The sequence below is a fragment of the Trachypithecus francoisi genome, unplaced genomic scaffold (genome assembly GCF_009764315.1).
Source record: "Trachypithecus francoisi isolate TF-2019V2 unplaced genomic scaffold, Tfra_2.0 Lachesis_group1, whole genome shotgun sequence".
Lineage (NCBI taxonomy): Eukaryota > Metazoa > Chordata > Mammalia > Primates > Cercopithecidae > Trachypithecus > Trachypithecus francoisi.
The window spans coordinates 115786138-115809550 of record NW_022681454.1 but is presented as its reverse complement, the minus strand read 5'-3'; the positions used below and the strand labels follow the sequence as shown (position 1 = coordinate 115809550).

Below are 23413 nucleotides of genomic sequence, written 5' to 3'. Positions count from 1 at the left end.
ACAACTCTATTGTTAATGGAGGAAATGAGATGTAAACTTGGTCTTAAAATATGGGTAGGATTTAGAAAGGAGAAAGGAGAAATATATTTCAGGAGCACCATGAGGTAAGCACTTTCTTGGAACAGTGGTAATGGCTAGCTTGACTAGAGTTAGAAGGTTCACATTGATTAGGAATGAAAAAGAAGAGAATGAACAAATGGAAACTTTCTGAGGCAGGGTTATAAAACTAAGCAGTGCATTATAGATTTGATATGGGTGGGAAAAAGGAGCCTCTGGAGTGTGTAATAAGCACACGGTTTTAGGAAAGAAGTCTGAATGTAAGCTACAAGGTGAATGGGTAGAAATTAGAACCACAGAGCTCAACTAGAAAGCTGTTACAGCAAGTCAGATATAAACTGAAAAATCACATCTTGGCTAGAGAGAGGAAGAGGGTGAAGGAGAAAAAGAAAGTTTTTAAATTTAATAATAAGCAGCTAGTTATATGTAAGCACGAAGGAAGGAGATATGACTTCTGGTCCAAGAAATTGGAACAGTGATGGTGCCATTGATGAAAATAAAAGAGCTGGCCGGGCGCGGTGGCTCAAGCCTGTAATCCCAGCACTTTGGGAGGCCGAGACGGGCGGATCACGAGGTACGGAGATCGAGACCATCCTGGCTAACACGGTGAAACCCCGTCTCTACTAAAAATACAAAAAACTAGCCGGGCGAGGTGGCGGCGCCTGTAGTCCCAGCTACTCGGGAGGCTGAGGCAGGAGAATGGCGTGAACCCGGGAGGCGGAGCTTGCAGTGAGCTGAGATCTGGCCACTGCACTCCAGCCTGGGTGACAGAGCGAGACTCCGTCTCAAAAAAAAAAAAAAGAAAGAAAATAAAAGAGCTGGGAAATATGTATATGTGTGCACTGAGAGAGAGGGATGACAAGAATGGAGGTTAGGGGAGTTCTGGCAATAAGTCGAGTAGAAGATAATAAATAGGGTGGTAGTTAGAAGTGGTAAAATGATCAAACGAATGTGTTTTTTTCAAGGTTAGAGATGCAGTAAAATCAGGGGGAAAAAATCTCCTGGTAGCCACAAGGAGATTTGTGTATATTTGTCCTAGGAGAACTTGTGCTATGCCATGACTGTCTTCTCTGCTGTAATAGAGGACAGAATTGAGCTGAAGTCATGGTCTGGCAGTGGAAGTAGAGGGTCAGTAGGATATGAGAGACTTTAAAGGGCACTACACCAGCACAAAATCATGTGTGAAGTTCAAGCTGGGTAAAGTCCATTTTATCCATGAATGAGATGATCCCTGGTCAGGTTGGAGATCTTGAGAGCCTGGAGATCTGACTATGAATAAAGTGAAAGTTCAATTCAATTAGACCTACGTCTGTAGTAAATACTAATAATAGAAGCTAAAACTTTATGTAGGCCTTATGGCATTTGAAACGTTTTTGCACTTTTTATGTATTAGTTTATTTAGTCCTTATACCACCATACAGTGGCTGTGATGGTTATGGTAGTTAAGAGCCAACTTGAGCCACAAGGCCGTCTTCAAATCTTGGCTTCTCCTCTTACTCTGTGGCCTTGTGCGAGTCATTAAACTTCTCTATGTCCCTGTTTCCTTCTTTGTGTAATAGAATAATGAAAGTACCTATCTTCTGGGATTTTCATAAGGATTAAAGGGGTATAAATAGATGTAAAGTGCCTAGAATATTTCCTGGCACATGTTAAATGCTCTACAGGTCTTAGCTATTTTCACAGGGGAATGTTCTTAGCAACAGATAGGAGTTAAAGATCTTGCTTTGTCCTGTGGTCAATAAAGGAAGTGGCAAAAATACTGTGCCCAGTAGAACCTAGTAGCTGTGGAACAAAGAAGCAGAGCCCTGTCCATCGTTACATGCAAAGAGATAATCAGTAGTGTCAAGGAGGTCAGAGAACTGTGAGGTCAAAAGGTGAAATGAATCATCATTATGAATATGTCATTGAATATGATTATAGACAATGAGAAAGCAAAAAAAAAAAAAAGGTTGATTGGGAGAAGAAGGCAATATTGATGATTTGAAGAGAAATGATGAAGTAAAGAACTAAATGGGATTGAAGGTTACAAAGAGATTGTTAGAGAATTGAGCCCAGAGTAATATATACGGCTGAGAAGCAGAACCAGAGACATTGTTAGTCTTTGGTGACATAGGCAGACTGGGGTGGCAATATAGTTCCCTACCCCCATGGGGCTTTCATTTTCTCTAGATTTCTAAGGCTTCCTATTTCTAAAATATTGGTCTGATTTCTGCATTGGGCATCTTAATACTACTGTCAGAGATAGACCAACAACTGTGCAGAACAAAGGAAAATGCAAAGTGAGTGTGCTGGTCCATTAGGGCTCACTGACAGCAGCGTGGGAACAAAATTCTATAGCAGTAGTGGTTTAAATGGGTCCTTCTGTTGCAATTTTAAAGAATCCACATAGTCTTGTGTTTGAAAGAGGAAAATGCAACAGATATAGAGTACACTGATCTCCATGAATGTTTTTATATACAGGAAATTTGGGGCATTTGTCACTCTGTTATTGATTCATAAATCTGTATTTTTAGAATCTAAGTAAAGACAAACACAGTTTGCATTCATCTATCTCATAAGCCAAGAATTTTCTCTAATGTGAAACAGTCCCTTCTGTGTCATCTAAAAATGTAATGTGTGTTTGAAGTTCTAACTTGTTTGTGTTATACCCACCTAATAGCATTTCGTAGTCCAGCCCCTAAGTAGGTCAATGAGTGGATACTATGTGCCTTGAAAGTACTTTGGTATCCTAAGACAGTGTGATGTGTTGAAGAGGATATACTTGAATGCCAGCTCTGCCATTTATATCAACCTTGAGCACATTATTTTTCACTGAGCCTTTGATTGTCTAGAAAGCAAAAAGATGGCAACTTTAGAGAGGTCTCAGCCGAGGTTACCCTTGAGACACAACCTGAGATGAAAGTCAGTGTGCATATAGCTTATTTGTGAATATGACCCCAGGGAGCAGGAATGCGGGACTGGGAAGGAAGCAGGGAAGAAAGGACAGGCAGTAGAGGGATGAGTTATCCAGATGTCCATCCATACTGGGTCTTAGTCTTCCCAGGCCCTTTGGAGGAGTCTTATGAAATAAGACCCAGAACTGTTGACTGGCAAGACAAAAGCAGTTGTCCCTAGGTCTATGTACTCCACTGGTCCAAGGTGGTCCGCAGGCCTTCACTCTTTCACACTTTCAGGTTGAACAAATATGAGTGCAGAGAAAATTCCTTTGGGCACCAGCTGTGGGGTCAGAAAGCTCTAAGGCAGAAGTGAGAGGTATTAAAGGTAGGCTGGGGCATTCTAATTGGTACTTGCATGAAGTCTGTTAAAGCATGCATGAAACTGGACATACATCAGTGGATGAGTAAGAGGTGGGATTGAGGGTTTTGATGTGGTAAATGGGAATTCCCTGCCCAGGGTTATTGTAAAAATTAAATATAATAAACTAAAAAAACTAAAGCACACTACCTGACATGTTATAGGCTCTCGTTATAGGCCATCTCCCTGGATGATCTCATCTACTCGCATGCCAGGATTACCATCTGCATGTTGGTGCATTCCAAATCTATATCACCAGCCCAGACTGAGTTCAGACATTTATATCCTTTTGGGTCTATTTCAGGCACCTTAAAATGAACAGATCCAACATTCAGCTAGTCAGCTTCCCCTGCTTCATCCCCCATCTTTGATCATCATCTCCCTTTTCCTATGGCAGTAAATGAGGTCAGCATCCCAAGGCAGAGACTTTAACATTCATACTTTTTCCCTTTATCTCCCTCATCCCCTCATCTCCCTCATCCCACTCCTAGTCAGAAGTCATTACCAGTTCCTATCTGATCTACTCTTAAACAGCTCTCAGATGTCTGCTTCTCTTCCTTTGGGCTGCTGCCACTCTAATCTAGGCTCTCTCTTACTTAGATTACTAGAAGTTTCCCAGTAGTCTCCTAACTCCCAGTAGTCTTGATACATACACAATATCTGTTTCCAGTAAGTTCATCCTTTTTCAGAAATGTACTCGTGTTACTCTGTTGATTGTCATCCCATTTTCCAATGCTAAGCACAGTACCTGATCCATAGTCCAACTCACTAAATATGGAAGAAGCAAAGAAGACAAGAAGGGCAAGAATTAATTTGAGAAAGGTTAGGGCAACAGTAACATTGATAAATTAGCAATATAGACAACACTTTAAACAATAAGAATAGATGAAATTATCTGTCCTCTTACCTTTATTTTCACTATACTATTTTCGTTTTCCCTCAGGTTTCTCTCACTTTACCCATTTTTCCCCCACATTACATTTCTTCAGTCTTAGGTAGCTTCTCTATCTTCAACAAATTAAATGCAAAGTAAAATAATCATTCAGATAGTAATAGGGAGAAATAACAAATCAGTTGTATTATCCACCACTTGTATATGGAGCTTTACAATTCACAAAGCCCTTTCCTATAAATTTTATGAACAGAGGCTTTCAGAAATTTCATCTTTTTCTTATGAAGAAATAGTGAAAACTATGCTTAATATTCACATGTGAAGGATCCTGAGAAACATGAGGTGGAGGATTGTGCTTGTCGTGCTTTCAAGCTTTATTTGTGACTGTCTCAGAGATATAATGAACTGAGTATAATGTCATTTCCTTTCTCTTCATTCAGCCAAAGGGTCTCTACTGCCACCAAGTTCAATTAGCAGAACTAGCAGGATATTCTGCACTAAAATGACCTGGATCCCACATGGGGAACTTTCCAACTCAGCCGTCTCTTTCCTTCCTTCCAAGGGAGCATGTGCCCTGAGTATCCTTCTTTTTCTTGCCTTTCATCAATCATACCCCAGTTAATTCCATCTCAGTCGGTCCTTTTCTTATTTGCAGGCACACATGAATAAGCTGACCTTCAGCCTGAGCATTATTTCAGAGGAAAAGCTAATGTGAATTTGTTTCAGATTTTATATCAATTGCAGTTTTGAAATTGAAAAATATAATTGGTACAACTATTTCAGTGGGGTTTTTTTTCCATGTTTGGAGGTATTAATTTTTTGGTCCTTACTCCTTACTTCTATTTTAATCAGTATTAAAACCAATGAAATTGTTCATACTTTGCACTGGCGATGGTTCCATTCATGTTTGAAAACAGTTTGACTCTTGGTGTTTGTTTCCCAGAGATTACCTCACTCTTTTCTCAGTAAAAGGAGGGAAAATTGTTGATTAATTTTGTGAAGTAGTCTCTTTTTTAGTTAAACAGTAATAAAAATGTACTGATAAACTGGCACATTAAGGAAATTGATCTTTTTTCCTTTCTTCAACAAAATATTTTCAGAAGTGAACATCCACTCGCCCAGCTCTACTGCCATTCAATCATGGAACACCATCATTTTGACCAGTGCTTGATGATTCTTAATAGTCCAGTAAGTACCTAATTTATTGTTGTGGAATTTTAAAAGAGAGCTTTATAAATTCAGTTTTATTTTTAGTTCTTGGATTTATTCCCAGCATCATAAATTCTTGCACATACTTTATTCCTTTTTGGGTAAGGAAGGCAAAGCCAAAACATTTGAGATCCTCACAGCCTCACTTCTCTAGACAACCAGAACTGTCTACATGTTGCCTGATAAGGGAAATTTGTTTATTCTACTCTATGTGGCTATTCCAAATTAGAAACAAACAAAAATGTGTATTTTGTGGCTCTCAGTTAATTCTGCTTTTTTTGAAATGAAGTGGTTTCTATAGCTCAAGCATTTGTTTTCACAAAGCAATACCTTTTCTTCTTTTTACTGAAACTTCCAGTTACTAAGAAACAATTTTATTAAAGAATAAAGCTATTTAACTACTTGGTGAAATGAATATTTATCAACATAAGAAAGCATATGCTATGCTATACTAAACATACTTATGTTAAGGAAAACAAGATTGATTTAATATGCACCAGGATATTAACAATGGCTGTGCTGGTGTAATGAAATTGTTAATTTTTTGGGGGGGGGGTGATTGTTCATTATTTACATTATCTCCTGTGTGTAGGTATTACCTTAATAATAAGAAAAAATGAAAGTTTTAACTATTACATTGAACATACACAATGCATGACATATAATCTTAAAACAGTTTTACCACAATATCACTAAGTTTACTCAGTGGGGCTAGTTCTTTCCTGAGCCCTGGAAAAAAATTCAGGGATTCCCATCACTTTTCTGGTCATGATTTTATAAGTAAAAACCCTCTAGTTACTTTAGGTCCCAATATATAGTATAGAGTTCTCAAGTCAGAAACCAAAATGTGTACGCCTGGGTAGCAGTCCAAATTTTGAACATGATTTAACGTTTCACGTTTTCTGTTACTGCACTGGTAGACTTCTCCCATTCCCTACCTTGTGTTTCTTCTAACTCCTTCCTCTCTCCCCAGCCTCCATGTAGTTTCTTACCCCTTCATACTTGGAGAATGGGAAGGGAGAATAGGTAAGAAATGTTAAAACATTCTTAACAGACTGGTACTGATGTGAGTGTCTTGCCTTTTAAGACAAGAGTCAGACACAAGTCTACTCTAGCCCCACGTCCACCCACTAAATGATAGGAGACATACACAGGAACTGCATGCCCCTCTCTCTTACCTGAGGTAAAAGGGAACTCACTCTCATGCCTCCCTCAACACCTCAGTGTGGAGGAAGAGTTAAAAGTTATATAGCCTGTTTTGGCACCCTCCTTATAAAGTCTGTATGTGGTCTAGTACAGATTGTTTTTCTACAACATGTGATTGTTTAGTATGAATTATATCATGTGTGATTGGGAGGTAGAACGATGGTATCAGTATACCATAGACATTCTATCATTTCATACACATTCTCCCTGGGGTAAGAGGTGCCAGAATTACAGAAGTTGAATTCTGACCTTCAGCAAGAAAGAAAAAAGCCCTCCCCTCAGCTCCTGCGTATGCAGCCCTTTCCATTCTTTCTTAGGAATATTAAAAATGAGCACTTGCACCTGAGGCTCTCTCCCTCGCTTTGGACTGCTGTAGCATCTCGGGAGCTGGCTCTTCTTTCAATGCCCACCTGAATAGCAGACTTATTGTCTCAAAAATCAATTCTATATGCATGATTGCAGGGCCCCCACAAACCAGCATTTCTACTTGATTGTTTTTGTCCATCTTTAATGTCCTCAGAGATAGCCTCCAGACCAGCCAGACTGGCCCATCCAAGTTACTTCCAGAGGAACCAATTCTTGGTTTGGTTTGTGCTCTGGTTACAAAGTTGCATAGGTTTTGAGTGGTCTTTCCCAATACCATTTTTTTGCACAATCCATGTTATTTTTAGTGTACAGTTTTTCAGAACTGAAATTTCTCAGGAATGTATATGTCATGTTATAGTAGGAATAGCTGTACTTTTGCTATCTGTGTGTTTCCACTAAAACTTTCATTTCAATATCCCATTACAAATTTAGCTCCAAAGAAAGAAAATATGCTAACTTTTTTAAAAGCATATTTTACAGTATTCCTATCAACTGACCTGTTACTATGTAACTTATTATGTAATATGTTGTTGCTTAATATATAAGGAATCTGGTTATCTATATGGCTGGCTCAAATTATAAGACCTATCTATATAGTCTATCTTTGTAAGCATAATTACACAAGAAATTATATCCTCAGCCTTTGGGAGTAAAAAGTAAAAATATAGCACCAAAAGACATTTCATCTTCCACTTGAAATTATTTTAACTTAAAAGAAGTATCAGAAGGTATTTTCTGAATAGTTTTCTGTTTAGCCTAGAATCTAAAATGATTTAGTATTTAAAATAATGTTTATGGTTGTAATTATAGATTATTGTCATTAATTAGATCCATGCCACGATTTCAGCATCTAGTTATCCTCTAACCAATGTGTTTTGTCCTCAGCCTAACATACCCAGAAGTTCCACTGTCTTCATAACAAATCACCTGCCTTCAGATCTCTTTCCTAAGCATCTGGGGTTTTTCTTGGCCCTAAGATATAGGAAGCATATCTGACTCAACTTAGAGATGTTGTTTTGATTGTATTAGGAGTGCCTGGTCTATGTATTTTACTTAGTTCAAGATTAGAGAACTACTATGCTTTAAATTACAGACAAGAAATAAAAAATGGTTACATAGTGAAAACTTTGAATGATTTGCACATGGATTAGCTACCTTTTAAATATTCCTTATTGTTGTTTCAACCCACGCTTTCTTTCTCCACTGACCAGTAAGCACCCTTTGGCTCATGCCCTTTACCCATCTATATTAAGATGTCCCTAAGGAATATGCACTGTTATCATAACTGACCAAGTTAAAATTATATAAATTTGCACCAGAAATGTTATTGGATTTATTTAAAATGTCATAGAGAAGTGACTTTTTTCATACTCCATTGTTTAAAAATTTTACCACTTCATTCTTCATATCCATTAATATGGCTTTGATTTTTTTCAAAGTTTTACTTGCTGTTAAATTATAGCAATTAGTCTGCCCTGTGGAAAAGAATAGCTTTAGATTTTAAGTCTGGACTAAGGCTTAAAGAGTATAAAAGTTGGAAAAACATGCGTATATAGGCAGATGAAGCATCATGAAGCAGGTATGACAGAGGGGTGGGGTAGGAACATAGAGGAGAAACGTTATTTCATGGTATTTAAGTATGCCCTCCACATTCATGAGTTTAGAATACCAGGCATGTGTTTAAGATATGTGAATGTGTTTCCAGATTTTGTTCTTGTCCGCAGCTTCTCCAGGGTGCTAATGTTGGTTTTCTTTTTTTATAAAGGGCAATCAGATTCTCAGTGGCCTCTCCATTGAAGAATATAAGACCACATTGAAAATAATCAAACAAGCTATTTTAGCTACAGACCTAGCACTGTACATTAAGTAAGTTTTAAGAAATAACCTGAGAAATAGGTCTTTGAAGTCTTTGCATTGTTTCAAACTTTTGACATCCATACTGAGAAATTTCAAAACACAAATGTCCTGGCAAAACTGCTTATCAGACTATGGAGCAGTTTCTTAAAGGGTAGCCAGAAAAGTCTACTCCTTTGGCTTACTTACTGCTGAACATTAAGAATATCTATTATTTCTGATGTTTATCTACCGCTGTGTCTCTGAAACTATATACAAATCTAATAGCCATCTCAAAGTCAGTCATTCCAAGCCATGTTGTCCCAAGATTATATAAGTCATTTGCTTTTCCTCCTTTCCCTTGCTCCCCACAACTTCTGACCATTTCATGACTCCTTTATACCGTTGTTCAAGCTTAGTTGGGCAGGAAAAGGAGTTACTGCCAAGCAAGTAACTCTTGTTTCTTTTCATTTGATTTTGGCAGAAGAATATTTATGTAGAACTTTGAAGTTGTTGATTCTAAAATAAGAGTATACATTAGAGTCATCTCTGTGATTATGCATATTCATGTTTAAACTGCCTTTCTAAAAACTAGAAAACACTTTCCTGCATTTGAGCAATCATAAGTTTCCAACTCCTAGCTGAGATCTTTGATGCATGTGTAGGAATGAGGGGAGTCAGGGAATCACACTCAGGATTTCCTTGTAACAGGAGTCTCTCTTCTTCTGTAAGGGATTCACATTTATGGTTGTAGTCACTCTTAGGAGAAGTAAAAACCAAATAGAATAAACACACAAAAATATCTGCCAGATATCTACTCTTATACATCTAGAAGTAACTGTATGTGCCTACTTAATTGGTTTTTAGAGCATTTTGAGGTTAAGACAAAATAATATATATCGATAGTATACTTCAGTTTATTAGAAATAATTGCAGAATAAGGATTATCAAATTACCAAGAATTTGAAAAATACCTGTAACCACAATGCCTTTCCAACCTTTATAGGCCGCATGGGTCTCTCCTTGGAATCCTTATGAAACCTGCTTTTCATTTTTTATAATCATACACTATCAGTTTTATTACCTAAGTTTTTCTTGAGTCTTGTGTCTCCGGGTAGATATTAAACACTGCAAAAAGAAAAATTTTTTGTCTTATGCCTTCTCAAAATGCTTAACAATACTGGGCACGTAAGAGGTATTCACTGTACACCGAATATTATTATATTCACTGAAAAATAACAAATATTATTTTAAACTTTACCTAGTCTTTATTTACTTCAGAAGCACTTCGTAACTTTATATACTTTTTATCCTCTCTCATGAAATAAATGATAAACTGAAACCTATAGATTATGCCATACACTTAAAATATCTGAAATCATTCTCAGCATCAAAGTTTTAACTCATACTGTTTCATTTTTCTTAAAATAACAAATATTCAAGAATTGAAATTACCACTATTTGTGATCTATAGTTAAAAATTAGGTGAGATTTAATGTTTCATCGAAAGCAAATGATAGAAGGGGGAAAGTGAGGTATTAAAGATTTGTAAATGATGATTTTTTATACTGGGTTCTAAGATGGGAAAAAAAATAGACTTTTTTTTTAACCAAAAATTTACTCCATTAGTCTTTGTAGAACAAAGGGATAAGAGCCCGGGTAATTGTTATAACTAGCAATTTTTTTTTTAAACGTTATAGGAGGCGAGGAGAATTTTTTGAACTTATAAGAAAAAATCAATTCAATTTGGAAGATCCTCATCAAAAGGAGTTGTTTTTGTAAGTAGGTTAACTATCTTTAAAGCTGAAGTTTTTTATCTAGTTAATTTTCTCACCATTTTTTCTCACTATTAGTTTTTATTGCAATTATTTGTTATAATATGATGATTTTAAAACCTGTCAGATTTTTCCAGAGGGTTGTACAAAGAGTAAATTTGAATATTTACTTGAAAAGAAGTGCATTTGCAAATCCAAGTGAATGAATTGTTTCTTTGTTCTAGAAAAACCTTTAAAATGTGGTAGAGTATCAGTATATGGCTATAGGTTTCCCTTATTCATTTTCCTAATTCATTGTAATGGAAGTGCTGAAAATGGAATTATAAATCTTGTGGAAGTAAGATGTAGCTGCAAAATGTTTACTTCTCTTAAAGAAAATCTGAAAAGGTAGAGCAGTGAAGTCAGAGTCCATACATGGAAGCAATATTATAAAGTCTCTATGATGAAAACAGTTTGATATTGGTGGAAGATCAGTGGAACACAGTAGAAAATCTAGAATTGCATAAGACATCTAGTATGTAATAAAGATAACATTCCTAGTGACTGGAGGAAAGAGAGAGATCAGTAGATAACCAAATGAAAAAAGACAAAATTGGATCTACTCTACAGACTTAAATTCCAACTGAAGCATAGAGTTCAATGTAGACACTTAAATCATACAAGCACTGAATAAAAATATAGGTGGATTCTTCTATAACCTAGGAGTGAAAAAAACGTTCCTAACTATAATTCAACATGCAGAAACAATAAAGGAAAAGGCTGAAAAATGCTTTTCATGTAGAAGTTAGCATGTGTGTGGAGTGAATTAGGATCACCTACTATGATTTCTGATATGACTTTCATCAGTATGATACCTGATGTTATACTTTAATGGTTAATTATTAGTAATCAATGTACTTTCATCATACTGTGACAGTGTGATGAAATATAGAATGGAATACTAAGGTGACAAAAATAATAAAAGCAGGCAAGATTTTACCCAAGGTTAATAATTTTTCAGTCTGCCAATCTGGAGCTAAATGAGGCAGTTTGAGGACAAATTCCCAAAGTTCAAAGGAAAACTGAAACAATGATGCTCTGTTCTAACTGTATCAGTTAGACTTTCATATAAATTGTTTCTTTTTCTTTGGTCTTTATAAACTGTCATTTCCATTGTTTAGAGGGTTTTAACTTTTTTTTATTAGTAACTATTTACTGAGGGTATATAATAACACAAAAGTAAATAGGAGTTTTGGATTTCTTTTTTCCATAACAGAGCAATGCTGATGACAGCGTGTGATCTTTCTGCAATTACAAAACCCTGGCCTATTCAACAACGGGTATGTTGCTTAGTGACAATAACAGTAATAATTAAAAAGTCAAAATAACATTCTACCCAGCAATCCCACTACTAGGTATCTACCTAAAGAAAAATAAATTACTATATAAAAAAGACACTTATATGTTCATCACAGCACCATTTATTATATCATAGCAAAGTCATGGAACTAACCCAAGTGTCCATCAACAGTTGATTAGATAAAGAACATGTGGTACATATGCACCATGGAATACTATGCAGGCATAAAAAGAATCAAGTCATGTTCTTTGCAGCAACATGATTGGAGCTGGAGGCCAATTATCCTTAATGAATTAACTAACTCAAAACAGAAAATCAGACACTGCACATTCTCACTTATAAGTGGGAGCCAAACAGTGGGACACATGGACATATAGATGGAAATAACAGATACTGGGACTCCAAAAGGGGGAAAGGTGGGAAAAGAACAAGGGGTGAAAAACTGCCCGTTGGGTACAATGTTCACTAGTTGGGTAATGGGTATACTAAAAGCCCCGTCCCCACCAATACACAATATACATATATACCAGACATGCACATATACCCCCTAAATCTAAAATAATTTTTTTTAAGTTTTTACTCTTAAAGGTAGCTTCTGAAGTAAGTATGGAAATTTTTTTTGAATTTTTAAGTAGTATTAAAAACTGATATTTGGACACACAAAGGCTTTTCTTTTTAGAAGATGCATTTGCACATAATATTTGTAAGATATATTAAGAAAGACAGCATCTACATTAACACAGCAAAAACATCGCTGTTGATAAGTTTTCATTTCAGTATGATAGGTTGAGCATACCTAATTCAAAAACCCAAAATGCCCCAAAATTCAAAGCATTTTGAGTACTGACATGACACTTACAGGAAATGCTCACTGGACCAGCATTTTAGATTTCAGATTTTTTGATTTGGGATATAACTTATACTTCTGGCTTGTTTCTTAAGGTCATCCCTTTAATGACCTTGAAAATTAGAAGCAGCAAAATTACTTTTCTTATGGTTAACCTTCTAGACTATGCCTCAACTCTAAATAGACATTAACAAGTAGAACATAGAGATTTCTGGGACTTGTAGATGTAGGAATTATTGATGTAAGATGTCAAGAAGGTTCTGAATGGAGCCTGTTACCAGAAGGCTAGGAAACAATCCTTCCCTCTAACTAAGTAACTGCTATAATGTTTTGCAGAGGCAATACAGGCTCAGAAAAGTGATGGATGTCCATGCAGTGACATATATATTGTGTTTTTTTTTTTTTTTTTCAAGATTTCATTTTGAGTCCTTAATGTGCTATTTGGGATTGTTGACAGCCTGCTGTTGGTCAAGGCTCTGGGCTGCGTAGTCAGGTAGCCTAGTAACTCTTCCTACAGTCTCATCTCATGAAACAGACATGCCGAGAAAACAAGATCAAAACTCATTCTCCATGTGCCAAAGCCAACACACCATAAGCACTTAGGTGATCTTTACCTACCTTCCTGCCATATAATAAACAGGACTATATGCCTGTTTCTAACCAGGGAAGAGAATAGAAGAGGGAAGAATGTGTCTTCTTATATCCTTTCTTTCTCCTGAATCAAACCCTTGTACATACCGTTTTATGGGGGGAAAATAAATGAAGGAAGAAAACGTTTTTAAATAAATTAAAAGGGAAAAATGTTGGAAGCTACCAAAGAGAGAGAGATGTACCTAAGTGAAAAAGAGTATAATGGAATAGTCAAGAGAGCATGCTTTGGACGTGGACTACTTGTCTTCAGGTATCAAGCTGCTGCTTATTTGCTATAAAATGGAGATATATAGCTCCTAACAGGGCCTTCATTCACAGTCTCTGTTTTAAAGAATGATATGCTTTTCGTTGTCAAAACTGAGTCTGTTATTTATTTCAGATAGCAGAACTTGTAGCAAGTGAATTTTTTGATCAAGGAGACAGAGAGAGAAAAGAACTCAACATAGAACCCACTGTACGTATGAAACCTTGTTGGTAGGAATTCAAATGCATTGTTTTAAAGTTGTAGACTCCTTTTTATGGTCCTATGGCATCTTTCCTTAGGACCACAATTTCTGATTTTGTTAAAACTTTTTTCTCATTGGAAGAATTATAAATATTCATTACAGAAAGCAAAACCAATAAAAGGCATAAAAAAGACACTTGGGGTCATCATATTGTATCACTGTTTTTTTTTTATTTGTTTTTTCCGCGTAAGTATTACAAACCACTTTTCATTTTAACAAATATTCTTATGTACTATCACGATTACATGAAATAGATGTAACCATAATTTACCTACTTCCCTTGGTGTAATGTTGCAGTGTTCACTGTTACAAACAGCACTGTGATAAATATCCATCATAGATGTTTCACTCCTACTCCTTGGTTCCTGCCATCAAAAGAATTTAATAAAGAAGCTGTGGCTGACAGGGAAAGGAAGGAGAGATACCAAAAGAAACATGGAGGAAAAAAGACCAGATGTCATACCACCACCACTGTCTCCCAAGTTTTCTCAGTATTCTACTTGTTTACTCCTTTGTTCAAAGTTCTCCTCAGAAATGTGTTCACAGCAGTGTTTCATCTATAATAGATGTTTATCACAGTGCTGTTTGTAATAGTGAACACTGCAAACATTACACCAAGGGAACTGATAAACCGCTAAACCTCATTCTTCATTATCTTGTTAGCATAAATTCCCAGTTGTCATGTTGAAGGGCAAACAGTATTTAAAGGTCTTTGATACATACTGCCTTTTTACATGGAGTATGGATCTCAAATACAAGTAAAGGTTCCTGTCAACCCACTTCTGTTTTTTGGAATGAGTTTCCTTGAAATGAAACAGAGTTTTCCTCTTTTCTTTTTTTTTTTTTTTTGTATTAATTGCTATCTGACCTTCCTAGGCTAACCCACTGATTCACCTTTCTAGAGCCAGCTTTCATTGTGTTCTTTAAATAAATGCTACACAGTGGCTCATGCCTGTGATGCCAGCACTTTGGGAGGCCAAGGCAGTCAGATCACTTGAGGTCAGGAGTTCTAGACCAGCCTAGCCAACATGGTGAAACCCCATCTCTACTAAAAATAAAAAAATTAGCCAGGCTTGGTGCTGCATACCTGTAATCCCAGCTACTCGGGAGGCTGAGGCAGGAGAATAGCTTAAACTCGGGAGGTGGAGGTTGCAGTGAGCTGAAATGGCACCACTGCACTCCAGCCTGGACAACAGAGTGAGACTCCATCCCCCAAAATAATAAAATAATAACTAACTAAATAAATAAATGCACATCTGTGTGTTTGGTCTGTATTTGTATTTTCAGGATCTAATGAACAGGGAGAAGAAAAACAAAATCCCAAGTATGCAAGTTGGGTTCATAGACGCCATCTGCTTGCAACTGTATGAGGTATTTATATGAAAACTACTAGACTTGCTAAACTTGGACTGTTATGAATTAGAACCTAAAGTAAATTGAAGAGATTATTAGGTGCCTATTTTTTGCTTCTAAATCAAGAAATAAAATTATTACTAGTATGGTTTCTTTTACTGATGAACATGTTTGTACTGAACAAGGAACACATAGTAATATCTGTTGAGTGCCTACTATGTGCTAATCTCCAACAAATTGATTTGGGGATGCTAAGAAGAATTATGTGCCAGTATTACCCTCAAGGAACAATACTGTATATACTGTACATTAGCATATTCTTTTTTTAAGTCTAAATTTTAGCCTAAATAAAAGTAATCCAACTTTTTCTCATTGTCATAATGTGGCTTTACTCTAGTTATAAAAATTTTCTGAGGATTAAAAGGAGGTAGGTAGAATATGGCAGGTTCCCATTTCTACGTATCTGCTGGCTTGGCTTTTGGATGGGGGGGGTGGTTATTGTAGGCAAATGGATTCTCCCTAAAACATCTAATTTATTAGTTTAGATGTTTACGACTCAGATGCAGAAAGAAGAGGTTGTCTTTGTCTTTGAAAGTTTAAACAGAGAACTATTGTAAGTTTTAATTATTTGGAAAAAGAACATTTGTCATGGAGTTATCATAGAATGTCAAAACCAGAAAAAAAAAAAAAAATCCTAGAAATTTTCTAATCCAGATGTTTGAGATTTAGTAATTGAACTTGTAAAGTTCATCTTCCAATGAGACAGATTATTTGTCCCAAACAGGTGGTTAGTGGGAGAGGTGCATCACAGTCCAGTTCTTACTCCTACTCCAGGGTTCTCGCCATCAAAAGAATTTAATAAAGAACTGTGGCTGACAGGGAAAGGAAGGAAAGATACCAAAAGAACCATGGAAAAAAAAAAAAACAGGTGTCATGTGCCACTGTCGTCTCCCCATTTTTTCTCAGCATTCTACTTGTTTACTCCTTTGTTCAAAGTTCTTCCTCAGAAGTATGAAGTGTGTTCAGAGCATTGTTTCAAACACTTGGACATCTCATTATTTCCATAACAGATGCTTTCCTTATTGATTGGATTAAGAGTTTCTCCATTAAAAATACTAACAGCTCTTTTGATTTTTCTCTATCCCTGTAAATACAGTCAACATAGTAATCACATCACCTATTATAGATGTTATCCTTCTACTATATATATATATATGTATGTATGTATGTATACAAGTATTCATTTTATTTGAATCTGCTGTTGAAATTCTATATGATACTGACATGTATTTTTAACATTATTACAGAAATAGTTATGTTCTCACTGTAGAAAAATCAGAGGTCGGGCATGGTGGCTTAGACCTCTAATCCCAGCACTACTTTGGGAGGCCAAGGCAGGTGGATCACTTGAGCTCAGGAGTTCGAGGCCAGCCTGGCCAACATGGTGAAACCCCATCCCTACAAAAAATAGAAAAATTAGCCAGGTGTGGTGGCATGCGCTTGTAGTCCCAGCCACTTAGAAGACTGAGGCAGGAGAATTGTTGAGTAGGGGAGGAGGAGGTTGCAGTGAGCTGAGATCCACACCACTGCACTCTAGCCTGGGCAATGGAGTGGAAACCTGTCCTAAAAAAAAGAAGAAAAAGAAAAATCAGAATTACTGAGAAGCAAAAAGGAAAATAAAACCAGTTACAATCCACTACCCAGAGAAAACTACAGATAACATATCAATGTATATGCTTTATGACATTTTCATATACTTTTCATTTAACAATAATTCAGTAATTGCCTTTTGCAATCCATAATGTCATTATATCTGTATTTTATGTATCAAATATGTTTCTGTGAGGGTTCTTTTTTTTTTTTATTCTGTGGGGGATTTTCCAGTGACAACCTATTGTTGAGTATTTGTAATTTTAAGTGTTTCACTATTAGGAAGAAATCTGAAATGAGCATTCTTGTGGCTAAATATTTATGGCACTATAATTGGTACATAATAATGCCACACTGAATTATGAATCTTTATTATAATATAATCCTGGATAAAAGCCTATTTAATGGTACATTATATGAAACCATTCCCTAGAAAAACACAAAAACTAAGCAGCTCCTGATACAGTCACACTTAGGGAGAGCCAACTGTACTACATAGAAACAAAATGGCTTTTTTCCCCTAAAAGTGGATTCCACACAGATCTGCCTCCCTAGCACAGTTATGTTATTTTGGAATGTGTGTTTGCTCTGTCTCTCAGCATGTACTCCTTATCTGTAGTGTTTTAGAAGAATCATGTGTAAATGATCTGTGTATGTGCTCACACAGCTTGTGAAAATTTCAGCAGTGAGTCTGCTCATGAAATGAGTGGCCCTTTGTAACAGGCCTGTGGAAGAGGGCTTATTTCCTGGCTTCCCTCTAGCTGTTTGCTTTCTTTTTTTTCTTTAGGCCCTGACCCACGTGTCAGAGGATTGTTTCCCTTTGCTAGATGGCTGCAGAAAGAACAGGCAGAAATGGCAGGCCCTTGCAGAACAGCAGGAGAAGATGCTGATTAATGGGGAAAGCGGCCAGGCCAAGCGGAACTGAGTGGCCTATTTCATGCAGAGTTGAAGTTTACAGAGACGGTGTGTTCTGCAATATGCCTAGTTTCTTACACACTGTCTGTATAGTGTCTGTATTTGGTATATACTTTGCCACTGCTGTATTTTTATTTTTGCACAACTTTTGAGAATATAGCATGAATGTTTTTAGAGGACTATTACATTTTTTTTGTATATTTGTTTTATGCTACTGAACTGAAAGGATCAACAACATCCACTGTTAGCACATTGATAAAAGCATTGATTGTGATATTTCATGTACTGCAAAGTGTAAGCAGTATTCTTGCACTGAGGTTTTTTTTGCTTGGGGACTATTTTAAATAATTGGTTTTTATGTTTTCTGAATTACCATTTTTTCAAGACTGTTTGGAATCTTTCCTTTTTCAAAAGTAGGTTAGGAGCAAATTAACATACATTCTGTGACATTTAAAGCCTTTACAGGATAGTGAAAAATGGTGGCTGAGTGGATTTTAAGAATAAAGAATTGTATTTGTCAATAATGTCTTTTTTAAAAAGTTAAGGCACTCTGAACCAAATGGAAAGTACTAGGAAACTGTATTGTAAAGAAAACATTATGTAATTGACTTGCTGTTTTGTGAGAGAACAGGCCAGAGAGAACTTTGTCATTTCAGTGCAGTACATTTTTCTAAAGGCTACCCATAAAATCACTTTCATCTCACCTACCTGATGCAAAGCAGGTGAAACCGTAGGAGATGATCTAGTCACTGACTTGACTGAGGGATAAGTGTGATCTAGAAATGGAATGGCCTTGGATGTCTGTCAGTGAAGAAAATGTTCTGTTAGAAGATCTCTCTAAGAGTTTTTTTTTTTTCCTTCTGGGCTTTCTTTTCAAAATAAAAGTGACAACTGGAGTATTGACCTGAAGTGAGACTTGACTATAGATAAGAGAGTACAAAATGACTCTTTTTCCTGTCAATTGAAATTTAAAGAAAAGTTTTAATTATATAAATAGCAAAGGGCTATTGCCAATACTAGGGTCAAAAATGAATTTGAGGAACAGTGGGTAAGAAACTTTATGCCTGAATAACATTTAGCAGTATTGTGATTGAAAAATTACCATATTTTGATGTATAGGACAAGTCAACTGAGATCCAGAGAATTCTGGATGTGAATGCTAAACACTGGCCCTTAACTCATATTCAATGGTATTTTCTTCCCATAACATTTAGTATAGTTAACATTTTCTTAGAATTTGAGCCCATTTAAGTAGATTAATATTCTACATGTGTGCCCCTAAATACACATTTATTCAATATTGGAGAAATAGATAACGAATTAAGCAACTGGTCTAGGAAGGGAAAATTTATTTCAAATATGCAGGAATGTTTGGATTTGGGGAGAGTAGAAAGGAGAGATTTGCTTGATTTGTTAATTTCTACCTCCAACCCACAAAAAAAGATATTTGTTCTGAGTTTCTATCACTAATTTGGACAGAAAATTTCTTAAGGACATGGTAATGCAGCATTCTCAAGGACCTTTCACCAAAATGTGTTTTCCATCTGTTTCCCGATTCCCCTAAATTTTGCCTAAAATTCAATATGTTCCTTAAGTTTTTAAAATTCTGAGTGTATATATATATATATCTTGACATAATGCGGTTTTATTTTTATCATTCTGGTTAAAAAAAACCACAAAAATAGAAGCAAACCCCATTGTGTTGCCGTTATTTTGTATTTGGTAAAGGTTAATGTAGGAAGTTACCAACTGTTTAATGCTATATGTATTGTATACTTGTATTTTCAGGATATTTTATTTTTTTGCCATACATATAAAATTTGTAAGGTTGCCCCTTGGTGGCACTGGTATGTAAAATACACAGACTATCACTAAAATAATAGCTATATATACATACAGGTGTATACTTATGCATGCGTACATAAATCCTTAGTATAGAAAAATTGCTTAAAGAATAGCAATCTTTAATAAACCTTTTTATTACATTGTGATTTAGCAGTTATGCTAAAATATGTATTTATAGTTTAGTAGTTTGTTTGGTACCCTCTAGTATGTGTCACTGAGAAATTTTTTAAAGACATAGTAGATCGTGTTTAGAGGCTTTGTATGTGTGTCATTTTAATAAGCAAGAAGATATATTTAGATTAGAAATGGTTTGGTCTGCCTTTGAATAATGTTTATTTTACTTTACTAGTTTAGACATTAAAAGAAGCTGGGCAATGCCTATTTTATTTTATTGTTGGATATTTCAGTTCATACAAAGAAGAATACTTCTTTAGGGCTGGTTAATTGGTTCAAATAATTTTTAATTTCCTTTCCAGTATCTTCTCAAGTTGGAAAAATATACATATAGTCCTCCTTCACCTTACTCTATATTTACATTACCCATAACTAGCAAGAAGTACTTGTTCTAGATTTTTTGTTTGTTTAAAGAGAGTAACATGATACCATTTAATTTCAATTTTTAACCAGAAAAGTCCCCACTATTTTACTAACTTGTTAAAAGATATCTATGTAATTACCTGGCCTTATGTTTTTCAGTAGATTAGACTGTGCCAATCACAATCCTGAGAGGATTTGTGTAAGTCACTTAACCTCTGTGTGCCTAAACAAGTTGTGCTTTTTTTAAAGGAGTTATGTTTGGGCAAAGCCTTTGTCTTCAAGCAAAATGTCACAGAAGGCAGCTACTTTATAAGCCCAATGGGCGGTGGAGACCACTGTCAGAAATGGGATATTAGTGTAGAGAGAAGGTGATCTATTCCCATGTGTCATTTCTAATGCTGAGTTTCCAAGACTGAACAAAGAGAATGTATTTATTCAGCTTCACTTGCAGATCACTAGTGAATGTGAGATTTAGAGCTCATTGAGTACACTGCTTCAAGGTACAAACCCAGGATGATGATGTTGTCATCACTGTCTTTTTATTTTGAAGAATAGTTTCATTTAATAGGAGTATTAGAGATAAGAAAGTATATGAAAATATACTGGAAATATTGGATTCTTGGAGAAAACTGTTCAGTCACAGATATATTCTTGCCTAGCAGTGAAGTGCCTTTATTTTCAGCATAGCAAACAAATATTAGACCTGTTCCAATTTGATTTACGGTTTTTTTCTGTGTTTTTCACCAGATTGTACTCCTAAAACTTAACAGGCTATCACAAGCAATTGTCTTTTGTTTACAAGATTGATTTAAAATGAGAGGATAAAAAAGTCATCATTATCCTCTCTTATGAATAACTGTAGTCAAAATAAGGTGGCACAATTTAATTGTTTTGTGTCAGAAATACATTGACCCGCCTTTTATTGAGTCCTGCCACATGTTAGGTACTGTGCTCAGCTGTGGAGACAGAGCAGTGACCTCAAGGAGCTCACAGTCCCTGAAGGAGGTGCTGGAGAAGAGACTTAGCTTATGATACTGCCGATTTAATGTGAGAACACGGGGTATACTGCATCACTTCTATTTTCATCAATAACATATGTTTTATGTACCTTCTTTACCTGAAACTTACTAAGAATCTACCAGTGAACAAACATCCTGTCTTCTTGCAAGTATGAATCAGTTAACCTGTTGATAGTTGAAGAACACTTTAGGAGTTTTGTATTCTTGTATATAGTTTATTTTTTCCATATGCTAGCCAGGTAAAGATTACACAGTTCTTCAGGACTGTTAAATTGTGCATGGTTTTGGACCCCTTCTGCTCTACTACAGAGAGCAAAGAAGAAAGTATTAAAGCTCACTTTACCATTCCATATACTTACTAAAAGCCTGTGTAAACATATCTTAATGAATGTTGTTGAAAGCAATGTAAATAGTTGAACATATAAATTTATATTACAGTTTAAGAAAAGAAAACCTTATGAGGCATCACTAGCCACTGTTAATATCTATTTGTATTCTTATACCTTTTCAATATATTTGAACAAATATAGTTTCTGGCACTATTTTTATACTCGGAAAAGGAGTTACTATGTATATTATGCTTAGCTTTTAAGTCATTTTAAATAACCATGAATGTTGATTTCATTTCTTTCCTTCCCTCCATCATGAGAGTCATTTCAGTTGACTCTTTTATGACAAAATCACTTTAAAGGAACAACTTACTTCCGATTCTTGTATAAAGTCATGAGATGGTCAAGGTGGTTTTCCGTTGTGCAGATTCTTCACCTGTCAGTGGTTTCCTCATTTTGCCATGCTTTGTAAAAATAAAAAGAATGAACAAGTCAGTATGAATACTGTGTGATTATTAGGGGACTCTGAATTTTAAGTGTGGGGAATTAATAGGGGAGTTTGGATTTTAGGCAGGGAGAATGGGCCCAATAGTTTGAGAGACTTTAATCAAGCTAACCTGTGATCCTATTAGCTGAAGAAAAGTAATCCTTTCCTTAGTCTAGACTCTTCTCAGTAATAGTCTTCCTTTTATTAATACTCTTTGCTGCCAGTTTGGGGGCTATGTTTTCCATCTCCTTCTCACTTCAAGTCAATAATGACTCTTTGGAGGGTGATTATTACCAGCCTGATGCTACAGGAGGAGCTGAGGCTTGGAGCTCAATACTTGACCAAATGGCATGAGCTGGATTTGAGCCCAGATCTGTCTAGTTGCAAATCAAGGGTCTATTCCTTAGTTCTCTTTTTGAATTTAAATTTATAAAGGTCTCAAATCTACTCTTACAAGTCAAATGGGCTGTCTGGAAGCATTAGAGACAGGAATTCCCTCACCCAGCAGGTTTGGTTTGTCTTGAGTTTTTACAGTTAACATTTCTTAATTTAGTTCATCTGGTAATAGCTAAGAAAATGCCTTCACAGAATCCAACACCACTGTATCTCAGTGCTTCTAGTCTAGAGGTGTGAAAGCATCAGTAAATGCAGAATTTCTGATTTCATTATTTTGCCACTAGACAAGCCTTCTTCATGCAGGGCAGTGTACCTAGGTTATGTCTAATTCATAAAGCTAAAGGAAGAAGTAAAGTATAAGCTCATGTAGAACAATATTTTAGATTCTCTAACCACTAGAGAGTGCCAGAGCTTTAGTTATATTTAAAGAAGTAATCTTCCTTCCTGACCATATAGAACTAATAAAACTTTTTTTTTTTTTAAAGATTTTTAGTGGCTAAAAAATCGCAGGCTGTGTACACCCACCCTGTGATATTGTTCCTAAAATCCAGGAAGGGAGAGGATGGTATGACTTTCCATACAGTAGGAGCTGTACACCCATGCTGGGATTTTGTTCCTAATACCAAGGTGGGGGGAGAGCATAATATTACTCCCAATATGGCAAGGGGTGTACATCCCCCCGAGATATTGTTCTTGCCATTCAAAACAGGAGAGGATGACATGACTCCAGATATCTAAGAAAGTGCAAACCCCCGTGTGATATTCTTTCTAATATCCAGAAAGAAAGAAGAGGATATTCATCCCCATATCACACGAGGGGTACACTTACTCTGACATTTTTCCAAATATGCAGGGGCGAAAGAGGATAATCACATTCCCAATATCGCAGCAAGAGTTGTACACCCCC

The 23413-nt window shown here is 36.0% G+C and overlaps 1 protein-coding gene across 5 annotated transcripts in view; it reads left to right on the top strand.

Moving 5' to 3' along the window:
* The window catches only part of PDE5A (phosphodiesterase 5A), a 138473-nt gene extending 116355 nt beyond the window's left edge, over positions 1-22118 (top strand). For 3 of the 5 annotated variants that reach the window (XM_033215129.1, XM_033215133.1, XM_033215132.1), the window contains exons 15-21: positions 5344-5431; positions 8790-8890; positions 10558-10635; positions 11888-11951; positions 13849-13923; positions 15263-15346; positions 17766-22118. In XM_033215129.1, coding sequence (XP_033071020.1) covers positions 5344-5431; positions 8790-8890; positions 10558-10635; positions 11888-11951; positions 13849-13923; positions 15263-15346; positions 17766-17903 — 628 coding nt within the window. In that variant the 3' untranslated portion in view covers positions 17904-22118. Of the gene's footprint in view, positions 1-5343; positions 5432-8789; positions 8891-10557; positions 10636-11887; positions 11952-13848; positions 13924-15262; positions 15347-16112; positions 16242-17765 lie in introns of those variants that run through there. The other 2 variants (XM_033215130.1, XM_033215131.1) reach the window with 2 other exon arrangements.
* The last annotated feature ends 1295 nt before the right edge of the window (positions 22119-23413 follow it).